Here is a 27,998-nt window from a genome sequence, read left to right on the forward strand (position 1 = left end):
ATCCCTCTCCCTTCCTCTCTGTAAAAAATCAATAAAAGATCTTTTAAAAAAACAAAAAACCATCACTCTTTAAAAAGATAAAAACTTATGCTTTGAACGTGCTTTTCTTGTGTGATTTATAAAAATAAAATAAAAAAGCAAAATTAATCTCACATATTTCAGGGATTATGCAAGTAACAATACACCAGACTGGTGATTCTATATCTTATATAGCCATGACTCCCTGAAGGAGTTTAACATTCACTCTTCTAGAGCTCTAGTTTTTCCTTCAATTCTCTTAAAGAATTCAATACTTTTCACTATCATTTTGCTTGATCTCTCCTACCTACCTACCTCCATCCTACACACCCCAAAAACACACACAAAAGAATCAATGGTCCATAAAATGTTCCTTCATGAAAATTACAGCATTTATTGCTTTATTTCTCCCATTTCAGAAGAACACAGTATGGAAGGGGGAAGGGTCATTTTACAGTAGAGAAATCTGACAAACTCTGCCTCTGCCAGGTGGTCAGGGTTAACATTAAGAGTGACATGTCATGCTCTGTGACTGCTCAAGAGTGACATGTCATGTTGATAGTACCCACTCTTGATATGATGAGAATGGCACTGTACCTCTGTGATTTTCCTCCTAAAACCCATAACCCCAGCCTAATCATAGGAAAAACATCAAATTTCAATAGAGGGGCTTCCTACAATATTCCTGACCAGTATTCCTTAAAACTCTAAAGATCACCAAAAAAGAAAGAAAAGAAAAACATCTCTATTACTCAGAAGAGCTTATCTTCGATTCAGCCAAGAACCATTTTATGACTCTGACTTAACACTTTATCAAAAACCTACAGAGCTTCTTTAGAATTCAGCTTTCAATCTTCACAATGCCTTTCTACAAGAATGAAGAGAACACTTGCAGACTCAGCATGGACACTTAAGTGGCATCCACAAGAAATTATTTTTCAAATCCATATTGGAAGATGTGCACTAGTACTTTAAAATTCAATTCAAAGTATGTTCATAGACAGAAATATCAAAAACTATGCTTAACAATGCTAAGTGCCACTCCTGAATGCTAAGGAAATAAATGGTATTAGAAGATCCCTACTTAGTTAGAAATGCTTTTTTCCCATTTTTTGGAGTATGCTGCAGAACCCTTTACTTACCTTTACCTAACTTCCTCTTAATTCCATATATTCACTTACCTTTAATTTCACAAACTGCCATCTTTATACTTCCTTTGCTGCCTTTGCAAACATCATCTTGTGAATCATAGTAGGACAATATTCCATTATCTAAAACAAACCAACGAGGCTGCCAACCTACAAAATCATAAATAATGAAAAGTTAATAAAAAATTACTTTCATCACATAGAAAACTATGATTTCAAAACTTACCATCCATGTTATTTATTGGCTCTAAAATAACATTCTGACAATGAATTTTTTAAATGACAAGCCCTGCCCAAAATGTTCTGGCATCAATCTCCACTTTGTTGGGAGAGATTTCTGAGGAAATGTCTAGATCAGCATAAATATGGGAGTAATACCTTTATTCTAGCTCACTACTTTCTCATTAACAACCCATAAGGCTCATCCTCAAATACAGCCCTACACTGGGTGCAATATAAATGCCCCCTCCTTCCAAAAGGGAACAGAGTTGGGTTATGATATAATGGGGGGATGGTTCGGGGGGAGAAGACCTAGATTCTAGACTCAGCTCTACTACAATTCTTTAGCTGGGTAACCTGGGACAAATCTTTTCATTTCAATAAATATCAAAAAATGCCAAGTCTCAAGAGTGGACTGAACAAGAAGACCCCTCAGTTGCCATCTAGCTCTCTAATTCTACAATGTGACCTCCCCTACTCTTATAAAATATGTTTCCTAAGCAAGCTCCCTTGCATACAGTGAGTGCTGCTGGATGAATTCCAGTCTCTTACACAGAAGCTGCATACCCTGTGGTGAGCATGGATTCCCAACCACCCTTCTCTCCTTGCTCTGCTGCTGCACAGCTCTGGCAGAAATGCTAGAAACTACAATCATTCATTTAATTAGTATTTATTCAGAGACTAGAGCACACAACTATCACTAACAAGAAGTTGGGGATGAGGATGATGGCCTTCCTCAGAGCTCAGCTCCCACTCTTACAAGCCAAACTCAGTGTTCCCTGAAATCTTATTAAGCATGCTACTAATTTTACACAGTTCACTGATTAGTAGCATGGTGACCATGTAGGAGGCAATGTGACTGTACCTGTTCTTTCTGTGACTATTAAATCATACTTCAGCCTGCTCATTTTGGACATAGCCTGCTATATAATTACTCAATTCCATTTTTCCAGGGCCAAATTGTACTAAGATAATGACAGATGGGGGAAGTTGTTCTTCATCCTATACAGACCCAGGATATACCTAGCCAAAAACTTTTACCTGTAACACTTTTGAAATGACAATGCTGAGTCATCATAAAAAGGTTAAATTTCACAGCAGGGAATGTCATAATACAGTTCAGAGCGATGGATATCCCCCAAAAAAGTTTTAATGCTTGGATAATTCTTTTTATGAAACACTATATTCCCTAATGATGCCTAGCAAATTAGAAAGTACGTTCTTTTGGTACTTGAACTTTATCTTATTCATCACTGCATTCCCAGCACCTTCCTAGAATGGTGCCTGGTACAGACAGGTACTAACAAAAAACTGTATTGCTCAAGTGACTGATTGAATGAATGATTAAATACCAGAAAAGTGAGATAGTGCATGTTATCCATGAGTATAGGTAAGGAGTATATTCATGAGTATGTTGTATTAAACATACATAGAAATAATAAAAACATTATCTTTCCAGACACTAATTCACCTTGGCAAACAAATTGTAAGCAGTGTGAAAATACACTCCACCCCAGGCCCTGTGTGATTCTGTAAGCTTGCAATATTGTGATTCAAGGTCTTTAAAACAAATACTGAGAAAAAGGATTCACTTAAAATTAATAGCAACTTGAAAAGTAGGCATGGTTAATTAATCGAAGACTCCTCTTTCTCTTCACACCTTTTTGAAGAAATACTTAATAAAACATCTCTAATTGATTCACACATTTATGAAATAGAGAGCTACATCTGTGAAAAAGTCTCATAGGTATTCTCTCTTTCAAATTCTTTTTTTTAAAAAAAACACATTCTTTTTATCTCAAACTACCAAATGTTACTGAAATCCTTATTCTCTACAAAGGATTCTCAAAGAACGCTGTCAATGAACTGGAAGGTTCTTTAAAGATCACTTAGTATGAACAGCTATTCATCCTTCTAACCTAAGATGAACTAAAATTAATAATCAGCATACCATTGAGCCAAATTTAAATTTTAAAAATGGAATTCTTCCAAAAGATTTAATTTTATCAAGCGTCTACAAGTGCATACTAGCAGTTAATTTAAATGCTCTGCAATGACTGAAACCTTAAGCACAAGTGGTTAAAACCTCAACCAGCTGGTGCTCAGTGCTATAGAAGATGGAAAGATAGCCAGCCACCAAGACCACATTTTGACACAAGAATAAATTATGACTCATCTCAGGAATCGCCCATTGCTCTGGGCTGTGCATTAAGCAGTTTCTCCAAAAGACCTCCCAAGACACTGTACTTATAAACATCTGCAATGAGATGATCATTTGCATATCAAACCACAGAAGCTACTGTCTTAAAGTTAATACAATATCTCAACTGAACAGTATGAAAATGCTTAATAAAAATATTTCCTTTTTAAATGTTTCCTATTTATAGAAACAAACTGACATTTTAGTGTGAACAAAACATCCATCATAAATGATAAAGTATTTGCTGCTATAAATATGGCAGTAGCATTGTAATTAATAAAATAAAAAAAAAGATGGGCAACTGTAGCTCAGTGCTTATGTCTCAAAATGTTTATGTGCAGACTGTGAGCAAAGTCTGGTGGACACAAGTGTACCATACAATTACCTACGGCTTAATACTTTTGGCAGAGAGTGAATAAGTGGGCAACAAGTCACGATTTGCCTATCACAATGGACCAAGAAATGTTTGCTACTTAATCTTATTTTAAACCCATTCCCCTTCCTCTGACTTGGTGAGATCACAGAATTCTGGACTGCAAGGCACCTTCAGGATAAACTATTTGATCACCCTGGCCTTGGATGGAGCTCTTGGGAGAATAAGTAACTTGTTCTTACTCTTGGATGATGGCAGAGATGGGACTAGAATTGAGACTTAAAGACTCTTAATAAGCCAGGTTGTTGGTGTCATGGAAAAAGGCCTCCTTTCTACAAAAAACACCTAACTCTTCGGAGTTCTTCCTTGCAACCCACTTCATGGGTGAAACTGACATGCCTCCTCCACTTCTGTACGTTGCACTTCCTTCCACGATTTCTCACACTTACCTGACATCCAAAACGTAAGGCTACCTCATTGACAACCAACCCCTAAGAGAACATTATCCAGGGACAGCTTCCAAAATAATGCTTCTATGTGCAAACTTCAACAAGAGAACTAGTCAAATCAACCGTGTTGCTTAGGAAATGGAGGGGGGTAAAAAATGTATAGAAAACATTTCTTAAAATTAAATCTTGATCTTAAAGGGCGCATTCTGGTCTTCTACCCTGACAGCTCTATTAACAATATGCTGAACGGCGTGTGAATGAGGGCAGAGACTGCAACAGCACCTGGAGAGCCACTGAAATTGTTGGGGAGGCTACGGGAGGAAACAGTATCACTACACCGGCCAAGAAGTGGGGGTCAGGTGCACCTCCCGCCGTCCGGAAGGTGCGCCATCTGGAACCGTCTCCCTGCAGAGGCCGGAGGCGCTCTAACGGGGACACGGAAAGGGGTTAAGCCCGGGAATCTGAAGAGCCCGTTCGCGGAGGGTCACCACGGGCGGGCGGGCGGACGGCGCCGGAGCCCCCGGCCTGCCTCCCCCGCCGCCGGCCCGGCTCAGCCCGCTCCCGCCCGCCGCCCCGGCGCCCGCGCCCAGACCTGTGAGATAGTTGGTCCACTTGTACAGAACCCCCTCCATGCTTCAGAGCCCGGCGCCGCGCATCCTCCTGGCCCGCCGGCCGCGGCGATGGGGTAGGCGCGCAGCCTGGACCGCCGCTCCCGGCGCCGGCCCCTCCCGGGCGGCCCAGCGGCACCGAGCCCCTCAGCCCGCGCGCGCCGGGACGTGGCGGCCCTCAGAGGCCGGGGCGACGGCCGCCGCGTGGAGCTCGGGCCCCGCGAGGCGCGGGCTCAGACATCCCCGGGCGAGCCTGCCTCGTGGCGGCGGCGGCGGCGGCGATCGTCCCTGCGGGCCGGCCTCCCGCTCGCGTCCTGCGCCCCGGCTGCGCCCTCCGCGCCGGGCACTCCCTCCTCCCCGCCCGCCTTCCTTGCCCCCAGGCTCCCCGCTTGTTTCATTGACCCCGGCGTCTCTTTCACTTCCTGGTTGAAAGGGGCCGGCACGGCCCGGGAAACCCCTCCCCGGCGGCGCGGCTGGAGCGGCGGGCGCGGCCCGCTCGGCCCCCCTGCTCCCCCTGGGACTCCGGCCGGGCCGCCGGGCCCCTCTCCATCCCCCCCTCCGGCCCTCGGCTGGCTCCCCGACCGGCCGCCCCGGGGGCCTAAGACTCCGGGCCGCCCCAGGATGAGCTCCCCAGAGGTTCTCAGCTTTTATATAACTGAGCCTTGGGTCCTTTCTGCTGGTTGTTTTTGTTGTTGTTGTTGTTTGGGGGGGTTACAAAAAAATAAAAGATTTCCTGTTTATGTTTCTTCGTGTCCTCACCTTCAGGGGGTCCGACCAGCTGTGTCCCGGGAGGCAGGGGGCTACTGAGAGTCCTCGGCCAGGAATAGCCAGGGCCCCAGGGAATAGTCACTACATCTTCATTTAGAAGATAAAACGTGGAATCAGTTTGGAGTTTGTTTTACTAAAACTGGGGGCTTTCCCCTAGCTCTTATGATCTTTAAAAATCCTGTTTGGAAATGATGATCATCTTACAGAATTGACAATAATTTTCAGGTTTATGGAATTCTGCAGGGTTTCAGCAAAGCGGATGTAACGGGCTCAGTGTTGTGGCTTTTCTTAGCATCACTGAGGTAGATAGAAAAACATCTCCCCCTCCAGGACCTAATCCAGGCCTTAGCCTTTCTGGTAAAAAGTCTTTGGATATTCATTTGGAAATAAGGTGAATTGATGAATTGATACAGAGATGGATAGTTGGAGAGGTAATAAGTCAACTATAGTTAAATGTTGACACAATCTGAGTGGTTAGGGGTAAGCCCGTGGTGATAGTAAAATTCACCTTTTTCTGTATGTTCGAACATGTTTCATTGTAAAATGTTGAGAGGTAAAGCTGGCTGTGTGTCAGGCTTCACTGAAGCCCTCATGCATATTGGCTGTGAGATTGGAACAAAACGCCCAATACTGAAGGGACAGGAAGTCCTCCCCTTTCAGTAGTTGGATTTCTACTTCCTGTGGTTTCAGTTACCAGAGGCCAACCCCGGACTGAAAATATTAAATGGAAAATCCCAGAAATGAACAGTTCATAAGTTTTCAGTTGTGCCTGTTCCGAGTAGCCTGATGAAGTCTGCTGACCTGCTCCCTCCTGCCAAAACATGAGCCATCTCTTTGTCCAGCACATCCAGGCTGTGGTACAGGACAACAAGATATTTCCAAAGAGAAAGAGAGAGAGATCACATTCACATAACTTTTATTGTAGTCTGTTGTTTTTCTTTTTATTTTTTTAAATATATTTTATTGATTTTTTACAGAGAGGAAGGGAAAGGGATAGAGAGTTAGAAACATCCATGAGAGAGACAATCGATCAGCTGCCTCCTGCACACCCCCTACTGTGGATGTGCCCGCAACCAAGGTACATGCCCTTGACCGGAATCGAACCTGGGACCTTTCAGTCCGCAGGCCGACGCTCTATCCACTGAGCCAAACCGGTTTCGGCTGTAGTCTGTTGTTTTAATTGTTGTTTTATTATGTTATTAATCTCTTACCGTGCTGTTTATTAATTAAGTGTTATCATAGGTATGGATTATAGGGAAAAATATATATATAGGGTTCAATCCTAGCCTGCTTTCAGACATCCACGGGGTCTTGGAACATATCCCCCGCAGGATAATGGGGTATGAGGATAAGAGGGGACCACTGTACCTCATTTTCTCCTCGTGTGATGTGAATAATTACCCATCTGGCAGAGTTGGTAAGACACTGTGCACCTCTATAAGCCTTTAAATCAAGGGCGGCCCCAGGGGTGGGGGAAAGGAACGCAAACTCGCCGGGGTGAAGGATCGCTGGAGTCTGCTCTGCGGTGGAGAACTAACGGTGGGGAGCCGGGCACTTCTGTTTACTCGCGACCAGGAGGCCTTGGGGTTGTGTGTGGCTTAGCCTGGAGCCTTCTAGGACACCCCGGAATGCACCCCCCCCCCCATGCCCGCTAGTTCTCTAGGGGCCTGCAGAGAAGCCTTTTATGCCCAGAAATGACAACCATATCCTCTGACTACACCCCACCCGGGCTGTTTTTGTTTTGTTTTTTTTCGTCTTTTGCCGGTTTCATTTTAGGAAACGCTAGCTTTGCTACACGCACCCCGAGGAAACCGGCTGTAAAACCCGCGGAGCCAGCGAGGAGCGGTGCAAGCGATCCGTGTTGCCTTAGAGACCGATGACAGCCAGCCAAAGCGCAGGGTACCAGAGGGCCACCGCCCGCCTCCGACGGGCAAAATTCCACGGCTGAGCGTGCCGCAGGGGGGGTGCGGGGGGGGGGGGGAAGGGGCAGGGCCCCGCGCCGCCCCACCCCGACCCTTTGTGACGTAAGGTAACGCTGCCACGCGTCGGAACTCAGCTGCCCGGAGGGCCACAGGGCGCGAGTGACACGCGGGAGGGAACGCAGCGGTCCTCTGGGGCCAACTCCAGGAATCATGCATTTCTTGCTCAGATCAACCGTTTTCTTTTGCGCGTGGGGCATTTTTACTGCCCAGGGGCAAAAGGAAGAGGGGCGCGCAGAGGAAGTGAAAATAGAAGTCGTGCATCGTCCAGAAAACTGTTCTAAGACAAGCAAGAAGGGAGACCTGTTAAATGCCCATTACGACGGCTTCCTGGCTAAAGATGGCACGAAATTCTACTGCAGGTAGGAAATGCAGCGAGCAGCTGTCACGTCCACTTGATGTGCGGAATCTAGCCTCCCTCCAGGATGCAGAAGCTTAATTGGTTGGTGGATTGGTTGGTGGGTTGGTTGGTTGGCTGGTTGGTTCTTGTGTTTTAACAGTAAGAGTTGAGACTTTTATTCCTAAGGGGGAAATCAGACTAGGTGCAGTAGTTCTCTATTAAGCTGAATATTACTTTTCTAAGTTATTAAAAATGTTGGACCAAGAATTTACCAAAAAAGACACTATGGACCTGCTGGTGTGACTCAGTAGTTGAGCCTCGACCCATGAACTAGGAGGTCAAGGTTCAATTCCCAGCAGGGCAAAAGCCCAGGTTGGGTTGCGGGCGATCCTCAGTAGGGGGCATGTAGGAGGCAGCTGATCAATGATTCTCTCTCATCATTGATATTCCTATCTCTCTCCCTCTCCCTTCCTCTCTCTGGATCAATTAAAAATTAATACACGATGTCCGCACACACAGCCGACCATTCCCACTACCCTTGGGACTTACTTCTGGCACTGTTTGAAAGGATGTTCACACTTTTCCTTTGCCAGCTGGCGTGTCTTTACAGAGGGTGAGATAGGGTAGTTTAAGGGATTTTGTCTGGCCTTCAGAAGCACCATATTTACAGGCTAGGGGCCACTTTCCAACGGTCAAGAAGACACACAGCAACTTTCCCTGATGACTTCTGGGCTCTATGTCCTCCACCTGACCCCTCATCCCATGACTGCCTACTCTGATTTAATTAAAGGCTTACTACTCAGAGGGAGAATGTCTTTTCTTCATCTGTACTATTACCTATAAAGATAGGAACCGGGAAAAGTTAGTTCTTTCTATTTAGAGGGAACTAGAGAAATTTAAGAAGAAAGGGTACAAATTTTAAATAACTTTAAAATATTTATGTGGCTAAAACTGCACCATCATTTTTTAGAACAAATCCAAACAGGTTAATGTATTATTTAGACAAGTCATGCAGCTCGGTAGGGGCAGAAGACCCATTAAAAACGTTAACTGTTGAGTAGTTTTTGTAAAAACAACAAAAAGAAAATGAGATGACAAATCATACCTCATTCTGGCTATTATGAGGTAAGTTTGAGCCAAACACTCCACCAGGGGGTTCAGAATGAGTGATAGTATGGGGAAAGAGATGGTTAAAGAGGATCCAATTTTAATATAACTAAATGCCCAGCTGTATTTTTTATTCCTCATCCAAGGATATATTTATTCATTTTTAGATCAAGAGGAAGAGAGAGAGAGAGAGAAACATCAATGTGGGAGAGAAACATGGATCCGTTGCCTCCTTTATTGCCCCAACCAGTATTGAACTCGCAACCTTTTTGGTGTACAGAGGAACAATGCTCTAGCCAACTGAGCCACCCAGCCAGGGTGCCCAGTTGTTGTTGTTTTTTTTAGTTTGATTTCATTTTTCTTGAAATCAGCTTACCTAAATGTTGCTTTTTATTATAGCCGGACACAACATGAAGGTCACCCCAAATGGTTTGTTCTTGGTGTTGGGCAAGTCATAAAAGGCCTAGACATTGCTATGATGGATATGTGCCCTGGAGAGAAGCGAAAAGTGATAATACCCCCTTCGTTTGCATATGGAAAGGAAGGCTATGGTAAGATGCTTTAATATTTATTCCTCGGTCTCAGAGAGATATTTGTACACCCATGTTCATAGCAGCACTATTCACAAAAACCAAAAAATAGAAATAACAAGTGTTCTTTAACAGATGAATAGAGAAACAAAATGTGGTATTTACATACAATGGAATATTATACATCCTTAAAAGGGGAAGGAAATTCTGGCACATGCTATAACATGGATGAACCTTGAGTACATTATGCTAAATGAAATAAGCTAATCATCAAAAAACTAATGCTATATGATTCTACTTTAACTAGGTACCAAGAGTAGTCACATTCATTGAGACAAAAGGAGAGGGTGGATGTCAGAGCCTGGGGAGAGGGTGGAATAGGGAATTGTTGTTTAATGGGTATAGAGTTTCAATTTCGCAAGATTGAAATAGTTCTGGAGATTGGTTGTACAACAATGTGAATATAGTTAACACTACTGAAGTGTACACTTAAAATGGTTATACTGGTAAATTTTATGTTACATAAAATTAAATTAAAATTTTTCAATCTCTCAAAAAGTTCAAATAAAATTTAAAAATCATACAGGAAATAATTACAGAACTATAGGGTACAATAAACTTTAGCTGTATCTAATCCAGTCCGGCCAGCCTCCTGTTTTTACATATAAAGAAAATACAACATTGTTCAAATACAGATCTCTGGCCAGAGTTGTTCTTCCCACACAGTGTTAGCTCTCATAATGGTCATGTATATTCTATAAGCTCTACCTTCGTCATATTTGTTTTTACATAATGTTTATTTGTTTTTAATATAAATGTAAATGGCACATATCTTTGGGTAAGCAGTACCAAAGTCAAATCATAAAACTTGGGAAACTGAAACATATGATTTTGGAGTAAAAGGATAGTACTGGAACATGGTAAAAAGAACATCTGAAATAACTGTCAGTCACTACTACCCGAATTTAGGAGAAACCTTGAAATGTGAAAGAACTGAACTGCTAATATCTCACCTATTTTTAAATCTGTGTGTGAGATCTGAAAATCTAGGTAAGGCAGGAAAATAGGGAAAATGTTTTCAATATATATGAAAACTCCTAATAACAAATAATAAAAATTACCTACCCTTAGGAATACACAAGTTTATAAACAAGTGGCCCACTAGTAACAACAAAGAATACAAATAACCTTTAAATTTGTGAGAATACTAAATTTTATTCATAATTAAAGAAGGTGAAATTAAAACAAAAGTAAGACCCATTTTATGTCTTTCCTAATCTGCAAAGACATACAAGTTGACAAAGGTATGGAAAAAACAGTAGGCTCATGCATTATTACCGGGAATGTAAATCATTCTAACTCTTTAGCAATTTCTATCAAAATTTAAAATGCATATTTTCTATGACCCAGTAGTTCCATTACCATGAATGTGCACAAAAGTATATGTAAAGGAATGTTCATTGCAGTCTTTTTGGTAGCAAAGACTGGAAACTACCTTAGTATCCATCAGTAGGAAATCAGTTAAATAAATCCTGGTATATCTATAAAATGGATTATTGTTCAGCCAGTAAAAAGAAGCTGTGTACAATGCAGAAATGATTTCCTATCCTCAATGAGCTTATATGTACGAGGGAGAATCTCTCATATGCATCATGTATCTAGGTAGACTCTATCTGGAAAGATACACACATGCATCAATGACATTAAGTGGTCCTGGGAAGGAGGCCTGAGGGTCAAGGGAGAGGAGATTTCTTCTCATTCTGTAATATATTGTACTGTTTAATTTTTTCACCGTGTGCATATATTAATTTTTACAAAATTAAATTTTAAAAAAACACTAAAATTAAAAGCGGAGCAAATAGATAAATTTTAGAAATGGGCAGTCTGTCAGGGGGACAGTTTTGATATTTCATTCTCAATTAAGTCATTGCTTCCTATTGCTGTGTAAGGATGTTAAAGAATCTTTAAAACCTCTTCATTCTATTTAGAGTCCTTTGTAACTCTACCTCTTTGAAATATTTAGTATATAATTAAAGTAATTAAAGATTAATTTTCTCCAATAAACTATTGTCATTAACTCTCAAATATTTCATTGAAATGTCATGCCCTCTTTGAGGCTGTTGGTTTACTCATTAAGAGTAGTGATTCCCTCGCCTCTTCTTCCCAGCAAGAGCAAGGGATCACTGCTCCAAACTGGATTGGAGGGAGGTTAGTGGTGCAAGTCAGACTCAGTCAGACTTAAAATTTCTCAAGAGACAGTTTCAGATGACTACAGCTTCATTTTCAATGCTTTTTACCCATCATGTGGTCCCAAGAAAATAGCTCCCACTGAACCATAATTTGTATATTCTATTTTTATTTTTATTTTTTAAATATATTTTTATTGATTTCAGAGTGGAAGAGAGAGACAGAAACATCAATGATGAGAGGGATCCATTGATTGGCTGCCTCCTGCATGTTGGACCGAGCCTGCAACCCAGGCACGTGCCCTTGGCCGGAATCGAACCCGGGACCCTTCGGTCCGCAGGCTGATGCTCTATCCACTGAGCCAAACCAGCCAGGGCTGTATATTCTATTTTTAATTGTAGAGGAAACGAGAAGAGAAATAAAAAATTTAAGATAAATAAAAATTGAATGCAATACTTGTCCTAAAAATGTTGTCAAAGGTTGAAGCCAATTCTAGGCAACATGATAACAGGCGAAGTTTGCCTTTCAGTCTCTTTAATCTCATTTTCAGTTTCCCTTTCTTGTGTTGTCCCATCCGATGCCTCCACATTCTGCCTACTACCAGAGCACCTGCTTCCCTACCAGCCTACACCCACACCCCTCCCTCATCAATAGATGTTATCTAGTGCCCTATTACCTTAAGGCAAATGACTACTTAGTTTATCCTTTTTGTAAACTAATTTATGCTTGAATGACTATGCAAACTGCCTAACCTATTAAACCAAAAACCCTTGCTGTGGAGATGTGGAAATTTGACTTGAAGTTGGTTCATATTCAATTTGAAGTGTCTCCAAAAAACATAAAAATAATGAATTTCACTAGCAATACCACCAACACTTTCATTTTACACATAGAGGAACCGAGGCCCAAACAAGAGTGTGTGTTGTTTAGAATGTAATTAACTGCAAGTTTACCTGCACTACAATGGCTCGGATTAGGTTATTTTAAAAGTTGCAGTGTAGACCATAAGTAACTGCTTAACAAAACTTCTTGATCAAATAAGCTTTTAAAAATAAGTGATTAAGAACTAACGTAAGTTATAACTTTGTTTTAGGTAGTACTTGAAGAAGTCTTTCTTCTGCACAATGTCCTTGCCTCATGTCGCAGAACACCCCTGCATGTCTTGAAATGCATGTGACTTGTTTGTGCTTTAATTAACAGTACATGTGGTATGTATAGATTCTTCACATTAACTCCTATGTCTTTGATCTACTTCTCTAAACACAAGTAATTCTCTAGCAAATGCACATTTCTCTTCTTTATACTATAGTTTTTTGGCAAGAAAAAAAGAAGAATTGGCAATATTTTCTATGTTTATAGTAGAATTGTTCAGAAACTTCAACCTGTAATATTTTTTTCTTAAGAAATTTGAATTTGCATTTGGAATTTGTTTTTAATTATTGTTTTGTTATAAGAAGATTGTAACCGGATGGAATAGGAATGGGTTTTAAAAAGTGATCATAGAGTCAATCTCTAGCTCTTTTACTCTAAAATCAGGTAATAGGTGCTACTTTGGTTGGGATGGTCACATTAGTCATGTGATGCACAGGAAGATTCTTCTATGTCCTGGCTTTGAGATGACTGATGATCATCTCTCCTTTTGACTGTAACTTTCAAATTCTTTGGAATATACATATAAGCACTTTAGCAAGAAGTCTCTGGGTTTTTATTTTTATTAAAGAAATCACTGTTTTCTTAAAAGAACAAAATTAGCCATTTTAAAAATAAAGGGTAGTTGTCATTCATTCAACAAATAGTTGAGTGATAAGAATCAGGCATTCTGAGAGACTCTAGGACTATACCAGTGACACAAACCACCCACTGCCTCTTACCAAGTCATTTCTACAGGTTATTTTTATGAAATGAACATCTGAAATAGCCAAAGCCTACTTACTAAAATCACCTGTGATATCAGTTAATAGATTAACTTTATTAAGGAGATCTGTTCAACTTAATACTTAAATTTTTTATTGTGTTTAGAAATGTCTTCATAAAATTGTTACTGGTTTATTCTGTCATTACACTTTATTTTTAATACCTATAAAGAATTTGAAAGACAAATAGATTAATATGTATGTTTTATTTATGCTCTCAAATAACTATACAAAATCATTTTCTAAAAGATTACTGATCTATGCTTTGAGATTTTTCTGCCCAGGCATTTCTTCTCTGTACTAGCTCTCTCCTTTAAAATGATGGGTATATTAATAAAAATTATATGATTTATGTTTATTTTCATTTAATTAGGGAATAATGGTCCCCTAAGTTCTTAGAACTGACTTGGTTTAAAAACATATGGAAAAAAATTTCTAAAAAGTATTTAGAACACAATTTTTATAGATATAAAATAATATAATCATAATGCTGTAATGGCTACTTGTGAATAAATATTTGAACATTATCTTCATGTAAGTTAAACTGTTAAAATTTATACTTTTAGCAGAAGGCAAGATTCCACCTGATGCAACATTGATTTTTGAGATTGAACTTTATGCTGTGACCAAAGGACCACGAAGTATTGAAACATTTAAACAGATAGACACAGACAATGACAGGCAACTCTCCAAGACCGAGGTAATTCAAACAGATTTCGTGTGTACAGCCTAATTTTTTATCACACTTTAAGTGCATTTTTGTTACAACTCTTATTTTTTTACTTTTACCTAGTATGGACTGATTACTTAGCTTTTAATAGAAGAGCTGGTTACAAAAAATCAGAGCTCCAAGAAGAAAATAAGCTTTTTCAAAACAAAACTTATTCTGTTCAATTTCTTCTCTCCCTACAAGAGGGCCATTGCAATACCATACTAATCTCTAGGAGGCATTTCCAGCATCTAGACTACAGGAGCAGATCTCTTTTAAGCAGCACTGTAGGAATGTCTAACAGGGCAAATAATTCCCACCTCATAGGATTGTGAGGATTACATGAGGTTATGAAAAAAGCTAGCAAGAATTTAAATTGTGTAGATTGACAAGTTAGTAAACAGGGCCCAGGAGTTCAGCTACCTAGCTTCTGCATCCCAGTTAGTCTTATATATGAATTGAGGAATTAATAAAGATCTTGTAATAATAATTTAGTTATAAACCCAGTAGTGTGTGACCTTGACAATATATGAGGTAGACACTATTGCCATCATCTCCATTTTATAGAAGGTGCAAATGACACTCAGACAGGTTAAGTAACTAGCTTAAGGCCACACAGCTCTAGGTGGCAAAACCAGACTGCAAACTCAGCAATCTGACTCCACTATCATGTTCTTCATCATGAGTCCACCCTGCCTTTTTCAGGGCCTTGACATCATGGATGTTTCAAGGCTAATGTTCATTTCATTGAAGGGCTGGTGCCTTGTCTCCCCTCCCATTTGGAGGCAGTTTAACATGCATAACTCTTATCACTTAAATAATAAAAGGCAACTGGGATCCAGCCGGGTGTGGCTCAGCAGTTGAGCATAGGTAATATTCCCCTGTCAGGGAATATGTCCAGGTTGCCAGCTCAATCCCTAGAGTAGGAGGCATGCAGGAGGCAGCCTATAGCTGATTCTCTCTCATCATTGATGTTTCTATCTCTCTCCCTCTTCCTTCCTCTCTGAAATCAATAAAAATATATTTTAAAAAATAAAAAGCAGCAATCACTTAAAAAAAAAAAAAGGCAACTGTGTCATTGATTCAAGGGATAAAAAAAGTAAGACCCGCCCTAACCGGTTTGGCTCAGTGGATAGAACGTCAGCCTGCAGACTGAAGGGTCCTGGGTTCAATTCCAGTCAAGGGCATGTACCTTGGTTGAGGGCACATACCCAGTAGGGAGTATGCAGGAGGCAGCTGATCGATGTTTCTAACTCTCTATCCCTCTCCCTTCCTCTCTGTAAAAAATCAGTAAAATATATTTTTTTAAAAAGTAAGACCCTTTTCTGTTTCTTTTTCTCTTCCTTCTCCAATTGTTTGCTCACCCTAATTCTACTTCCTCCTCCAAGATCTTAGTAAGGACTTTTCCCTGAAGCTCTTTGGTTGATCAATAACAGAAGAGGGATAAGAGAAGGGGAACATACCCCTTTCCTTAAGAGTAGCGATTAGAGGTGTGGCAAACTGGTCCCGGTTCAATACTTTCTGTTGACTCATCACCCTTTTTAGAATGAACAGCAGCTGCAGATGAATTCACATAGTACTCAAGAGCTCAGCCTGTGCACACAGACCACTCAATATCACTTGTACACCAACAGACACATTCTTCAGTATGAATACCCCTCAGAAGACCGTAGGGGATCTTCAATTCTTTTCTGGAAAATAAAAATAGAGATTGTCCAAAATAAAGACCTGCTTACCTACATTTTGCCCAGATTTGCCTACATTCTTGGGTATCAGGAATTAGCTGCATTATCACTAGATAGGTAAGAGTGATTTTAACATGCTTGATTTTCATAACAATCGCTATCTTTCCTTGACACCTGTAAACATGACTCTAATCTTCACGTCAATCCTATAGTATAGATTCTATTCCCTTCCTTTTTTTTCAAATATATTTTTATTGATGCCTTTCTTTAACAGATGACAAAACTGAGGTTCAGAGAGGTTAAATTATTTCTCCAAGACCACACAACCAGCACATGGCAAAGCCTAGATTTCAAACATGAACTAAAATAAACTACTTTCCTTCATCATCAGAAAGATTTAGTCAGTTATTTCTTCAGTATACGTCAGGTGGGGGAGTAGGGGAATACAGCGTTTTTAATAAATTACGAAGTGGAAATAGTATGGACCCCATTGCCAGCAAAATTATGCACTGCCTTTTTGTACCTCTTCACTGCAGTGTATTAGAAAAGTACATTTGGATAGTTGCCAATATTGATGAGGAAAATATATTTTATTTATGTAGAAACTGAGGAATATTTTATGCTATTTAAAATTCTTTATACCTACATAGGATTTCTAAGGCTCACTTGGAAGAAAATGTATCTTCATCATATAGGACCAAAGTCCCATTTGAGAACAGTTGATAGATCCATTAGTCATTCTAACTAGAGTCTACGAGCTAAGGAATGAGTTTGGGATATGGATTGCTAAAAACCTCTCAGGCAGGCATTCTCAAACTATGGCCCGAGGGGCACATGCGGGTATTTTTGCCATTTTGTTTTTTTACTTCAAAATAAGATATGTGCAGTGTGCATAGGAATTTGTTCATAGTTTTTTTTTAAACTATAGTCCGGCCCTCCAACGGTCTGAGGGACAGTGAACTGGCCCCCTGTTTAAAAAGTTTGAGGACCCCCTGCTCTCAGGTTTCAACTTTAGCCTTTACATATACTCTTGCCTCTACAATGCCCAGCTGAATGTTATTTCTAGATCATTGTGCATTGATTTCTTCAGTTATTATATATCAGTGCTTTCTAATGGAAATATAATTGAGTCCCACCACATCTTAAAAAAAAAGAAACAGGTGAAATTAATTTTAATATGTTTTGTTTAACTCAGTATATCTAAAATATTACCATTTCACATTAAATCAACATAAAAATTACCAAGATATTTTTATTTTTTGTGTATTTTATTCTCAAAATTTGTTGTGTAGTTTATCCTCAAATAGCATACTCATTTTTATTTAATCACACTTCAAGTGCTTAGTAGTTGTCTGTGGCTAGTAGCTGCTATGTTAGGCAGTGCTTATAATAATGTCTTAGCTTAGAGAAATATCGTATTATATAGAGAAAAGGAAATACTTCAGAATACCTGTTCTTTATTTCACATTATTATTAGAGAGATTGTTGTAGTTTGCAGATTTGGAGGAGCTATTGAAACATAGAACAATTAAGAAAATTATATTTTAAAACCTGTGGTTGGTTTTATTGATTATGCAGCATATTTATTAATTTTAGAGATCATAGAAACACCAATTTGTATTTTATTCATTAATGGAAATCTTTAGTGAATTTCCTTTGATAATGTGGACAGTGTAGATTATTAGAAAGCATTTAGTTTCAACAAAATTCAATTCATATATTAATCTTTGAACATATACCACTAAACGTCTATAAACTCAAGGGAAGATTGGTTTCTCTTCAGAGAATTGCTTCAAAGGTTAAAAAAATAAGACCTCAAACAGCTTTTTAAAATTTTATTTCACTTATTATAAGCATTCTTCCTTATGAGTTTCTATATGAAACATTTCTTCAAAGTTACTAGAAATGTATTGTGAATTCTTCTTATTAATGAAATGTTATTTTGGCCCTCTAGATAGATCAGTACCTGAAAAAGGACTTTGAAAAAGATGATAAGCCACGTGACAAGTCATATCAGAATGCAGTTTTAGAAGATATTTTTAAGAAGAATGACCATGATGGTGATGGCTTCATTTCTCCCAAGGAATACAATGTATATCAGCATGATGAACTATAGCATATTTTTATTTCTCAATTTTATTAGCTACTTACTATACTTTATATATAAAACAAAGTCACTTTCTCCAAGTTGTATTTTCTACTTCACCCCATGAGAACATATTTTGATCTCCTCAATACATGTAACTTTGGAATAAATGTGAGGCTATTTTGCAAATTTAATTCTGAGAACATGAGTTGCAGAACCATGAAACTGACCTGTGTGTCCCAGTGAGCAATTTTCCCACTTCAAGAGATAGGAGGACATCTATAGAAAAATCTACAAAACTCTTCCCAACTCTAACCTAACAACATGTGCACATGTTGTAAGTAACCATTTTTTAATGTTTTAAATGTTAAAATGCCCATATTTTTAAATTTTTCAATAGGGACCAAGGAATTAACATTTCACAGTTTATACCTCTCATAGCATACGAGTAGGTAGTAGTATGTAAAAAGCATAGAACTGAAGAGTCTTTTTTGGTGTGCATGCAGGAAAATATAAGTTGTATAACCCTGTCTCACAGAGAGCTTCAACACGGTCTCTGTACTTTTTGATGCAAGCTTCTGACTTTATATATTTATTCCAATGGGGAATTGTTAAAGATGTTTGATCAAATCATGCCTCTTATAGCAGACATAATACAGTCTAGACTGCTCTGAGTCTTGTACTCCTTTAGACATCATGATAAATGTGCTACTCCTCTTCCTTCTCATAGGCTTTTATATCTACCATCCCTAACTTTTCGTCTTGATTTTAAATTGATGTCATGGTTTTTCTTAGTTTGCAGTTCCTTTTCTCTAGTATTTCTATCCTATGTCACTTCATTTCACAATGATTTTGTTATTAATTACGAATGAACATCACAAACTGACATGGCATCAAAATTTTGATAAATGTATAGAATTTATTTTACAAATGAGGATACATGAGAATATCAAATGAGGATAGAAATGAGGATTCATAAATATCTCTCAGAACTATATGTTAAATGTTTTAAACATTTTCAAAGAAGAAAAAAAAGAAATGTCCCATGGCAATTTTGTGTCCTGGTCAAATCATGACATGGTACAACTTGTGGAGAAAAAGAGGTAAGAGATGTGTAGATGCAGTTGGTACCAAAAAAAGGGCACATGTTTATTGGAACATGTAAGGTTTAGCCTACTGCATGTGTAGGAAGGAATGGTCAGGCAGTAAATAGCTCTGTTCAAAACAGGTGAGTTCAAAACAAAGCTTTTCCATGTTCTGAAACTTGCTCTTTCCAAACCACTGTATCTTTTAACCTCTTTCAATATACTTCCAGAAATTCTCTTAAAAGTGTAGGGATAACACAAAACCCACCAGATTAGTGAGTGTCACATAGGCATAGCACAAAGTTTGACACTTCATAAAACAAAACCATTTACTATTTTTTCTTTCCTGCCAATATTGCATCATTCCTCTGCCCAATTTTATAACTTCTCACTTGCTTAGTCAATTCTTTCATCTCTTTACTTTCTTCAGAAAAACCTGCTCAGTGGAAGTAAACTAAGTTGATAATATTATGCTTTGGTTTGGAAACTGCCCCCACTTTTTTTATATAAAAAAGTCACTAGACACTTGTTTGGTCTGTATCCTCATATTTGCATTTGAATCATATACTGTGTCTAAAATAAAATGCAGTGACAGAAGATATAAATGGAAATTATCAGACAATACAAACTATAATTCTAACCTTTCTGTCCCATTGTTTTCATACAAAGTGCTTTTAAACTTTTAAAAGATTATAGTTGATGTTAAATGAATACGGAGATTGATTCTGAAACTAATCACACTTAGATAGTTAAAAAATAAAATTTTAATCATTCTACGTGCTTATAGTGCACAAGTAGTTCGTATTTACATGACTGCATTACGCCTTCATAGGCATATACCTAGTAATGAGTGGTGTAATTATACACTGTGAGTTCTAGAATTTGAACATATTATTTTTGCAGTTATTTTCATAAGGGTATATAGTAAATAATTTTAGGTTGTTCATGACAAATTTCAGATGTCTTACAGAGTAGATGAAAAAGATCTCTTAGAACTAAATATGTTAAATGTTTAAAATATTTTCAGGGGAGAAAAGAAATAAACATTTTCTAGTTGTCTTAACTTTAAAATGACAGCAGTGAGTTTTATAAAGCCAAAACTAGCGAGCATCTGTACATAGCAGCCCATTACTACTATCAGTCACCCTGTTAACTGTGTACACAATGCCCCACACTGAGCTCAGTGTGCTTTTAACTTGATACCGCAATTAAACACTTAGGTTACAATAAATTATTAACACATATTTCTCATTTTACCAGAAATAGGGCAATAGTTAAAGCACCATAAAGTCACCTCTTGTGCAGTCTTTTCATCTTTAAATGTTAATTAAAACCCAATTAAAAATAAAGTTGGTATTTCAAAAAATCTCTATGTAAAAAGTTACCTAAAATGATAGACTAAATCCCCAAAATACTTCTAATGTAAGTGGCAGATTTTATGGAGGAGCATCTACATCTTTAATTTTATATTTAAGCCTTTTTTCATATAAAAATATTAACCTTTATACAACTTATGAGATTGTTATCACCTGCACTTTATACATGAAGAAAATGATGCCCAGACAGGTTAATTTCTTTCCCTCTTTAATTTGCCACAATTCATTTTGGGAAGGTGTGTGGCACAGTTGCACCTTAAACACCAGCAAAGTGCATTCATTTTTTCATTTTATTTCATTCTCTTGTGCCAAATATCAAAACAAGGAACTGCATGAAGTCTCACATACTTCTGCCCATCGACAGAGCACTGAAAGCATCCATAAACCGTCTCCCTTTTTAAGTTCCCCATCCCACAGAGTATGCAAGGTCCTTTTGGAATGTTGTGATTAAGTAAGTTAACACGGATGTGAGTCCCTTCTTTGAGTGAAATATCAGTCATGCTGAAACGTTTATCATAGTAGTCAGTAAAAAGGTCATCTAAGTAAAGCTGTGAACGAGAAATGGCGTCCATCACTCTTCTATCTAAAGACAAAAACAGAGAAATGTGTCAGAAGTCAAATAAAAAAAACACAAATAACCAGGCTGCATTTATAACCATGTGAATCTAAGCCATCAGTCATGAAATAATTTGGCTTTTAAATTTAAATTCTTAACAGGATTACTAATAGACAACCTCAAGTGTTGACCCCAGAAGAAAAAGAATACATTTGAAATACAATGGATATGGACATACTTCTTTCAAATAGTATATTTCTCAATCTGTAGAGCACGGCAAACGTTGCTGTTTCTTCCCTTTCAAATCCTCCTTTTGACACTGAAGTGACACAAAGGTCTATAAAAGAATTTAGAAGATGTTATAAGTTGAACTCATATTTTGTGGTTGATGTAGTTGTGGTTGATGAATTCTGGTACATGACTTCATTGTATTTGTTTAAGTTAAATTTTATATATTTTTAGGAAAGGTAACATTCACATGGTACACAATTCAAAGAGCACAACAAGGCGGTATAGTGACAAATCTCTAGAGTACCCTGACCCCAGCCTCAGTTTTCCACCCCAGAGGTAACCACGTTAACTTTCTTGTGTATATTTCCAGAAATGCTCCATATATTTTACATGCATAAAGGAATATGCATGTATGTACATAAAATTCTTTAGGCTCAAAACATTATATATTACACACATTTCTTTCAAATATCTCTCAGAAATTATTCAATGTCAGGATATGTAGTGCTTCCTCATTCTTAGTATTCTTTTGTATGGATGCACCATTATTTAACAGTTAAATTTTAACTAGTTGCTGATAATAGATCTTACGGTTATTTCCAATCTTCCACTATTATGAACTGAATATCCTTATCCCCATATCATTTCACATATGTAATTATATCTATATGCTAAATTCCTAAAAGTGTAAGTAAAGCTAAAGTATATGCACATTTTAAATTTTGATGGATATCGGTTCTATCAGTTCAGACTCCTCCTAACAATATAATTGTAAAAAACCTACACCTGAAGGGTCCCAAAGAGAATTTAATTTGCATGTTTTGTTTTGTCTCTGGACTCCCTAGTCCCTCTTCCAATAGAACTGCAGAAACAAACATAAACAGGTCTAAAAATGTTTATAAATTACCATGGCCAGAGGGCTCACTTGCCTGGTCCTTTGGCCTACACCTAGACTTGAGCTGGCTGGCCTCCTAACCTTAAAGATCTGTGAAGTGTAGAAATCTAAAGTGAGCTACACTGCCCTAGCCCATTTGGCTCAGTGGATAGAGGGTCGGCCTGCAGACTGAAGGGTCCCAGGTTCGATTCTGACCAAGGGCACATGCCTAGGTTGTGGGCTCAATCCCCAGTAGGGGCTGTGTAGAAGGCAGCCAATCAATGATTCTCTCTCATCATTGATGTTTCTCTCTCTCTCTCTCTCTCTCTCTCTCTCTCCCTCCCTCCCTCCCTCCCTCCCTCCCTTCCTCTCTTTAATCAATAAAGAAATATATATTTTAAAAAATAAAAATAAATAAAGTAAGCTGCACTGAGGTATTACATAAGGTGACAATTTTAGGGGCAGTATTTATACTTTTAACATTATTTTTAGGGAGAGTTGAGGCGGGGCGGATCTCTAATAGATAAAAATTAAAGAAAAGTTGTCTTTGGGTATACTAGTTTGGGTGCCCTGACATCTTCAGGCATCTTACTGTCTACTTACTCCTCTATTTGCCATAATAAAAAACTATCTATTAGAAGGCCATGTATTATCTCCTCATAAGTCAAGGAATACTTTTGTCAGTAGATTGCATTTTAGCTCTTACCTGTAATTGTAAGTGGCGTGGTGGGAGTCTATAGCCTTTACCAAGAACCAGAAAAGAGGTACTGGGTAAGTAGGGAGTAGAGAGCATTTCCTAGCTACTTCATCCAAGCATAAGCTTGACAGTGCTGCTGGAGGTGTGGCTCAGTGGTTGAGCATTGACCTATGAACCAGGAAGTCATGGTTCGTTCGATTCCTGGTCAGGGCACATGCCGCATTGGGTTGCAGGCTTGATCCCCAATGGGGAGCATGCAAGAGGCAGCCAATCAAAGATTCTCTCTCCTCATTGATGTTTCTGATGCTCTCTCCTCCCTTCCTCTCTGAAATCAATAAAAATTTATTTTAGAAAAAAAGATTGACAGTGCTGAGAGCATCACTATTCTATAATTAAAGAGGCAAAGCGAGATTATTAAATTCTTAAAAATATAATCAATTCAGTGTTTCATACAAATCACTCACTCACCAAAGACACCATCCAAGTAAATGAAGAGTTCAAAAACACTGAAAGCTATGGTTGTGTGTGCTGGGAAAACAATAGCTTTGTCCCTTCCCCTGGGATTCTGTTCATCCATAAAATGAAACTATATTAAAAAAATAAATAACATTATTAAGGAGCATAACGTGTAAGGATAACTTTTTGGAGGAACATAACATTTCCTTCAATCCTATCAAAAGGAAATAAGCAAACAAAACACTTCTCCAAGTAAAGAATTATCCTACTGGAAGTAAACTTTATAGCAGAGTTCCAAATGGTCCCATGGGATCTCGACCTATATTAGGAAATAGCACTCACCACTCTCTCACTTACTTTGGTATTGGAGCCAATGATTAGTGCTACCATAATAGTTAAGCTCTCTGGCATAGAAGCCTTTTTCTTTCAGCTGCAAACCAACTGTGCTTAAGTGCTAGAGCTTTTTTTAAGCCTACCCTGTCTACTGTTCCAAAGCCCCCAGAGCTTTTAGCAGCTTTCCAAAGCAATCACCAAAATTAAGTTCATGCCCAAATGATCCAATGTTAAACAATTTGGAGAGCAGCTAAATATAGGCTTTATTTTCAAAGACTTGAAAAGGTTATCATTGAACCCTGTCTTTCTAACATTTAGAAATCAAATCATTATTATGTGAATGACAAGGACAAATATAATAATTGAAGTAATAAACACAATTACTTTTAAGACTTTTAAAAAGATTTAACATTGAAGTATGTTTAGTCACTGACAATATTATTTTAGAAAAATTAATTTATTATAAAAATATAAATTCAACTTTTAAAATTTAAGTATAAACTATATCACTTGAAAATAATATCAAAGAATTCAATAAAATTATCTAATTTTTACTCTTAAAACAGTATTTAAATAGTAATAGGAGGGACTCCAGTATGCATATTATTTCAGGAGGACTAGTATTCTGTTTTCATTATATTATACATGTTTACAATCCAAATTTTCTTGGATTTTTTTTTTTACATTCTAATACAAAACTATTACTGTGTGAAATCCTACATATCATTGCAGTTCTTTAATCTCAACATTTGACAAAATACACAAGTCCCATTGGAATTTGAGTACTTTTTAAAAAATTCCCATTGCAGCTTTCTAATAAAAGAAGCTTAATGAGTGTGGCTTTACCCGCATGGATTCCCCACGAATTCCAGCGTGCACAGACAGTGAGCACTGCCGTGTGGTTCGAATGCTTTCCATGACAACACACAATACTGCCTTTCTGCTGCTCCTTGACTGACGTATCAAGCTGTGGTCAAAATTAATTTTTCTAAAATAAACAAGAGAGACAGTCACAAGAATCTATGGCATCTGATTACATATCATCCAATACATTTTTTCCTATCATATATTACTCATTCACAGTCTACCTCAACTAAAAGTAAATCAAGGCAGGCTTAATACAAATCAGATAGGATGCTCAAAAGAAATGGAATAATCTGCCTCTCCTTTCTATTTTCTTAAAACATGCTTATTATAGGAGTCTATTGGAGAGACTCTCTTAGCATATTTATTGCAAGCACATTCTTGTATTCTTTTAATCTAATAATTTAGCAAATGTATTCATATCCAAAGCAATTTTGTGGAACAATTAAAAATTTTCTTTAAACCAAATGATTTTGGACATCTACTCCTATCAAAAGTTTGGGTATATTACTAATTTGTATTATTTCAAACAAATACATTACATTACTAAAACAAACCTGAATGTTTTAATAATTTATAATGAAGTTTATATAATTAAAAAATTTAATGAGAACACTGCAGTATAGTAATTATTATACTGACCGTGAACTAATTTCCTTGAGTAATGTTGAAACTTCCACTTCATGTTTAGTTACTACACCAAATGAAGCTTTTACTGCAACAGAATCTGATCCAGTAACGTTAATCCCAACATCATTCACAATATGGTTGCCTCGCCTTCCATAGAGTGAAACATCTGATTCATCTTCATAATTCAGTAACTGATAAGATGAAATACCTTTTTTAAAAAAGGAAGTTAATATTTTTCAAATGTCACTAATTATTCTAATGTAGATTACATATGGTAACACATTGATTTACTATTTAAGACTTCATTAACCACCTATTAAGAAAGGCAAAGTTTCAAACCAAGATTAAAATAGTAATCAAATTAATTAGAAAACAAGAAGAAATAAATAGCTAGAGTGCTTAAAATGAACTCAAATTGGACAGAATTTCTTATGCATCAAGATCCACTGAATAGTTGAAAGAAAAACAGATGTTTCTAAGAAATAATTTGTCTCAATGTCCATTTATTTTCTAACCAAGTCCGTAATATATTTCAGTTTGCCAACTGTAATAAGTAAATCATAAAAAATAAATACAAATTATTTTCATCTCATTTGACCATGTGAGATAGGTATACCTCCATTTCATAGATGAAAAAATATATTACTATGCCATTTTCTAAGCTAATTTGATTAAAACAATTTATAAAATAATTGAAATAAAATTATACAATAATCTTATAAAATAGGTTTCAAAGTTATTCGATCAATAAGAGATTTGATACTATTACAAACTTTAGGCACTGTTAATCATAATAATATTATTACTGCCATAGTAATAAAAGTTGCTTTTATCAATGAAAATGTGTAAATATTATGAACATAAGCAGTATACATGACCTATGTTTAGATTACCAACAATGTAGCTGAATAAGTAGTGACTCCCAAACAGACATTTAAACTTACCAGCTGAAATTTCTCTGTCTCCTAGAAGAATATCTTTCAGTGTAAAGGGTGTCGAGGTAAATTTGTATCTAGGAAACAGAAAGCATCGCTTCTTTTTTACCACCAGACTTAGAGGTTGGTATTTGTCAGCTTCACTGAGGCTTGGAACAGGAACTAATCTCCCTCCATCTCCAACTTGCTTGACAAAGCTCTTGGTAGCAGCAGCAAACATATTAATATAGTATCAAAATGTCCATCAACTGCAACCCTCAGATAACAAATCCATATTTGCAAAGAAAATCAGGAACAAATCTAAACCTTACTTGATTTTAAATATAATTACATATTTTAAAAATACAAAGCATGGTTCCACCAAGTAGTTTACAGTGTCCAGTTCACAACACTGCCTCCCTTGGTGTGCTCAGGTGATGAATTATAGATCAACAGTGTAAAGTGATATACTAAAAGTAAGTCTAATTTGGAATTGCAGTCTATAGCACTAAACTATACACAGAAAACTGATAATTTTAAAATGCTAGCAATGTCCTTAATGAGGGTCAAGGTTAACAGTAGCTTGCCAGTTTTGAGGGAAATGCAATTACGCACTAACATTAGCCTGGACACCAGCTACCCTGTACCTAGTCCAAAGGGAATTCCTTCACAAGTCCAGCATGCCAACTCTGGCAACAGAAAAGTACTGTTTTGAATCCTTATGGTATACAGTTTGTTTCAGCATTTCATTCATTTTCCTTGTTATAGTAAGTGATTAATATAAAGAGTCACAGACTATAAGGAAACAAACGTATGCAGATCTTTATAAAATACTGAATGAAAACCACATTACATATAAATAACTGTATAAACATGTGGGTTTCTTACTCTGACGCTGGCACATGGATATCTCTTTGAAAGGGGATCCTACTGTCTTTATTTTCACTTTGTTTCATCATTATTATTCCAGTAACTCAGCCTTTAAAGAGAGCTACATAAGGATTTGGCTTGTTTTTTAAAGGAATTTTGTGGCTAAAATACACTTTAGAAACAAATCTGAGTGCTGAAATATTGTATTGCCATAGTTAGGTGGCTAGTAATCGATACAAGACATATATAGAGGCGGTAGGGAGAGGAAGAATAGGTTAATTCAAGCCTCAAATAATATAAATCAATTTTATTAGATTCTGGACATTTTTTAAACATTTACTTTCAAATATCCAGGGCTCACGTGCAAACCCTCCAAAGAACAGTTTTTAATAATGTCCCCTCGTGCGAATAGTATTGTGCAAAGAATCTTCCAAAAACACCAAGAAACCACAGGGAGTCATTTCTGCAAGTGGCTAGCAAATCCCTAGAGAAGCGACTGGGCATCTCATGTCGCTGTCTGACCCCTACCAAAGGTGGTGCATCCCAGGCAAACGCCATTACCACCAACACCACAGGTGTGCAGGAACAATATTTAATTAGAATCTGGTTCACAGAAAAGCCTTCGTTTACACCTAACAGGCCTTGCTGGGATCCGCAGGCCCAGCATTTATCTCAAGACAAAAGCCTGTGTAAGACAATGAAGTCCCACGGAGCAAGAGAGAAGGAGGGGTCTCTGGACGTCCCCGCGAGCTCCTAATGGCAGGGCTCCAGGGAGGAGCCCACCGCAGCCCTC

At 37.8% G+C, this 27,998-nt stretch overlaps 3 protein-coding genes across 5 annotated transcripts in view; 1 reads left to right on the forward strand and 2 right to left on the reverse strand.

The window, feature by feature from the left end:
- PLEKHA3 (pleckstrin homology domain containing A3) overlaps window positions 1-5,389 on the reverse strand; it is a 29,141-nt gene extending 23,752 nt beyond the window's left edge. The window contains exons 1-2 of the mRNA XM_079782583.1: window positions 5,000-5,389; window positions 1,200-1,316 (exon numbers count right to left, since the gene is read on the reverse strand). Coding sequence (XP_079638709.1) covers window positions 1,200-1,316; window positions 5,000-5,039 — 157 coding nt within the window. The 5' untranslated portion in view covers window positions 5,040-5,389. The remainder of the gene's footprint in view (window positions 1-1,199; window positions 1,317-4,999) is intronic.
- Window positions 5,390-7,813: 2,424 nt separating this feature from the next.
- FKBP7 (FKBP prolyl isomerase 7) lies at window positions 7,814-18,513 on the forward strand. Of its 3 annotated transcripts, none has more exons than XM_079782486.1 (4): window positions 7,814-8,124; window positions 9,609-9,760; window positions 14,406-14,539; window positions 18,188-18,513. In XM_079782486.1, exons 1-4 carry the CDS (start codon window positions 7,916-7,918, stop codon window positions 18,347-18,349), a joined length of 657 nt encoding a protein of 218 aa, XP_079638612.1. In that variant the 5' UTR covers window positions 7,814-7,915; the 3' UTR covers window positions 18,350-18,513. The 3 variants fall into 3 exon arrangements, with proteins under 3 accessions (XP_079638612.1, XP_079638613.1, XP_079638614.1); XM_079782487.1 differs by having other exon boundaries at window positions 14,409-14,539; XM_079782488.1 differs by lacking the exons at window positions 14,406-14,539; window positions 18,188-18,513 and adding an exon at window positions 13,020-13,133.
- Window positions 18,514-20,342: 1,829 nt separating this feature from the next.
- On the reverse strand, window positions 20,343-27,763 carry PJVK (pejvakin; the record flags this gene model as incomplete). The annotated part of the gene is made up of 7 exons (XM_079782727.1): window positions 20,343-21,363; window positions 21,575-21,673; window positions 23,607-23,724; window positions 24,774-24,915; window positions 25,434-25,629; window positions 26,366-26,555; window positions 27,734-27,763. 7 exons carry the CDS (start codon window positions 27,761-27,763, stop codon window positions 21,071-21,073), a joined length of 1,068 nt encoding a protein of 355 aa, XP_079638853.1. The 3' UTR covers window positions 20,343-21,070.
- Window positions 27,764-27,998: the final 235 nt, after the last annotated feature.

The sequence above is a fragment of the Cnephaeus nilssonii genome, assembly GCF_951640355.1.
Source record: "Cnephaeus nilssonii genome assembly, chromosome: 10".
NCBI lineage: Eukaryota > Metazoa > Chordata > Mammalia > Chiroptera > Vespertilionidae > Cnephaeus > Cnephaeus nilssonii.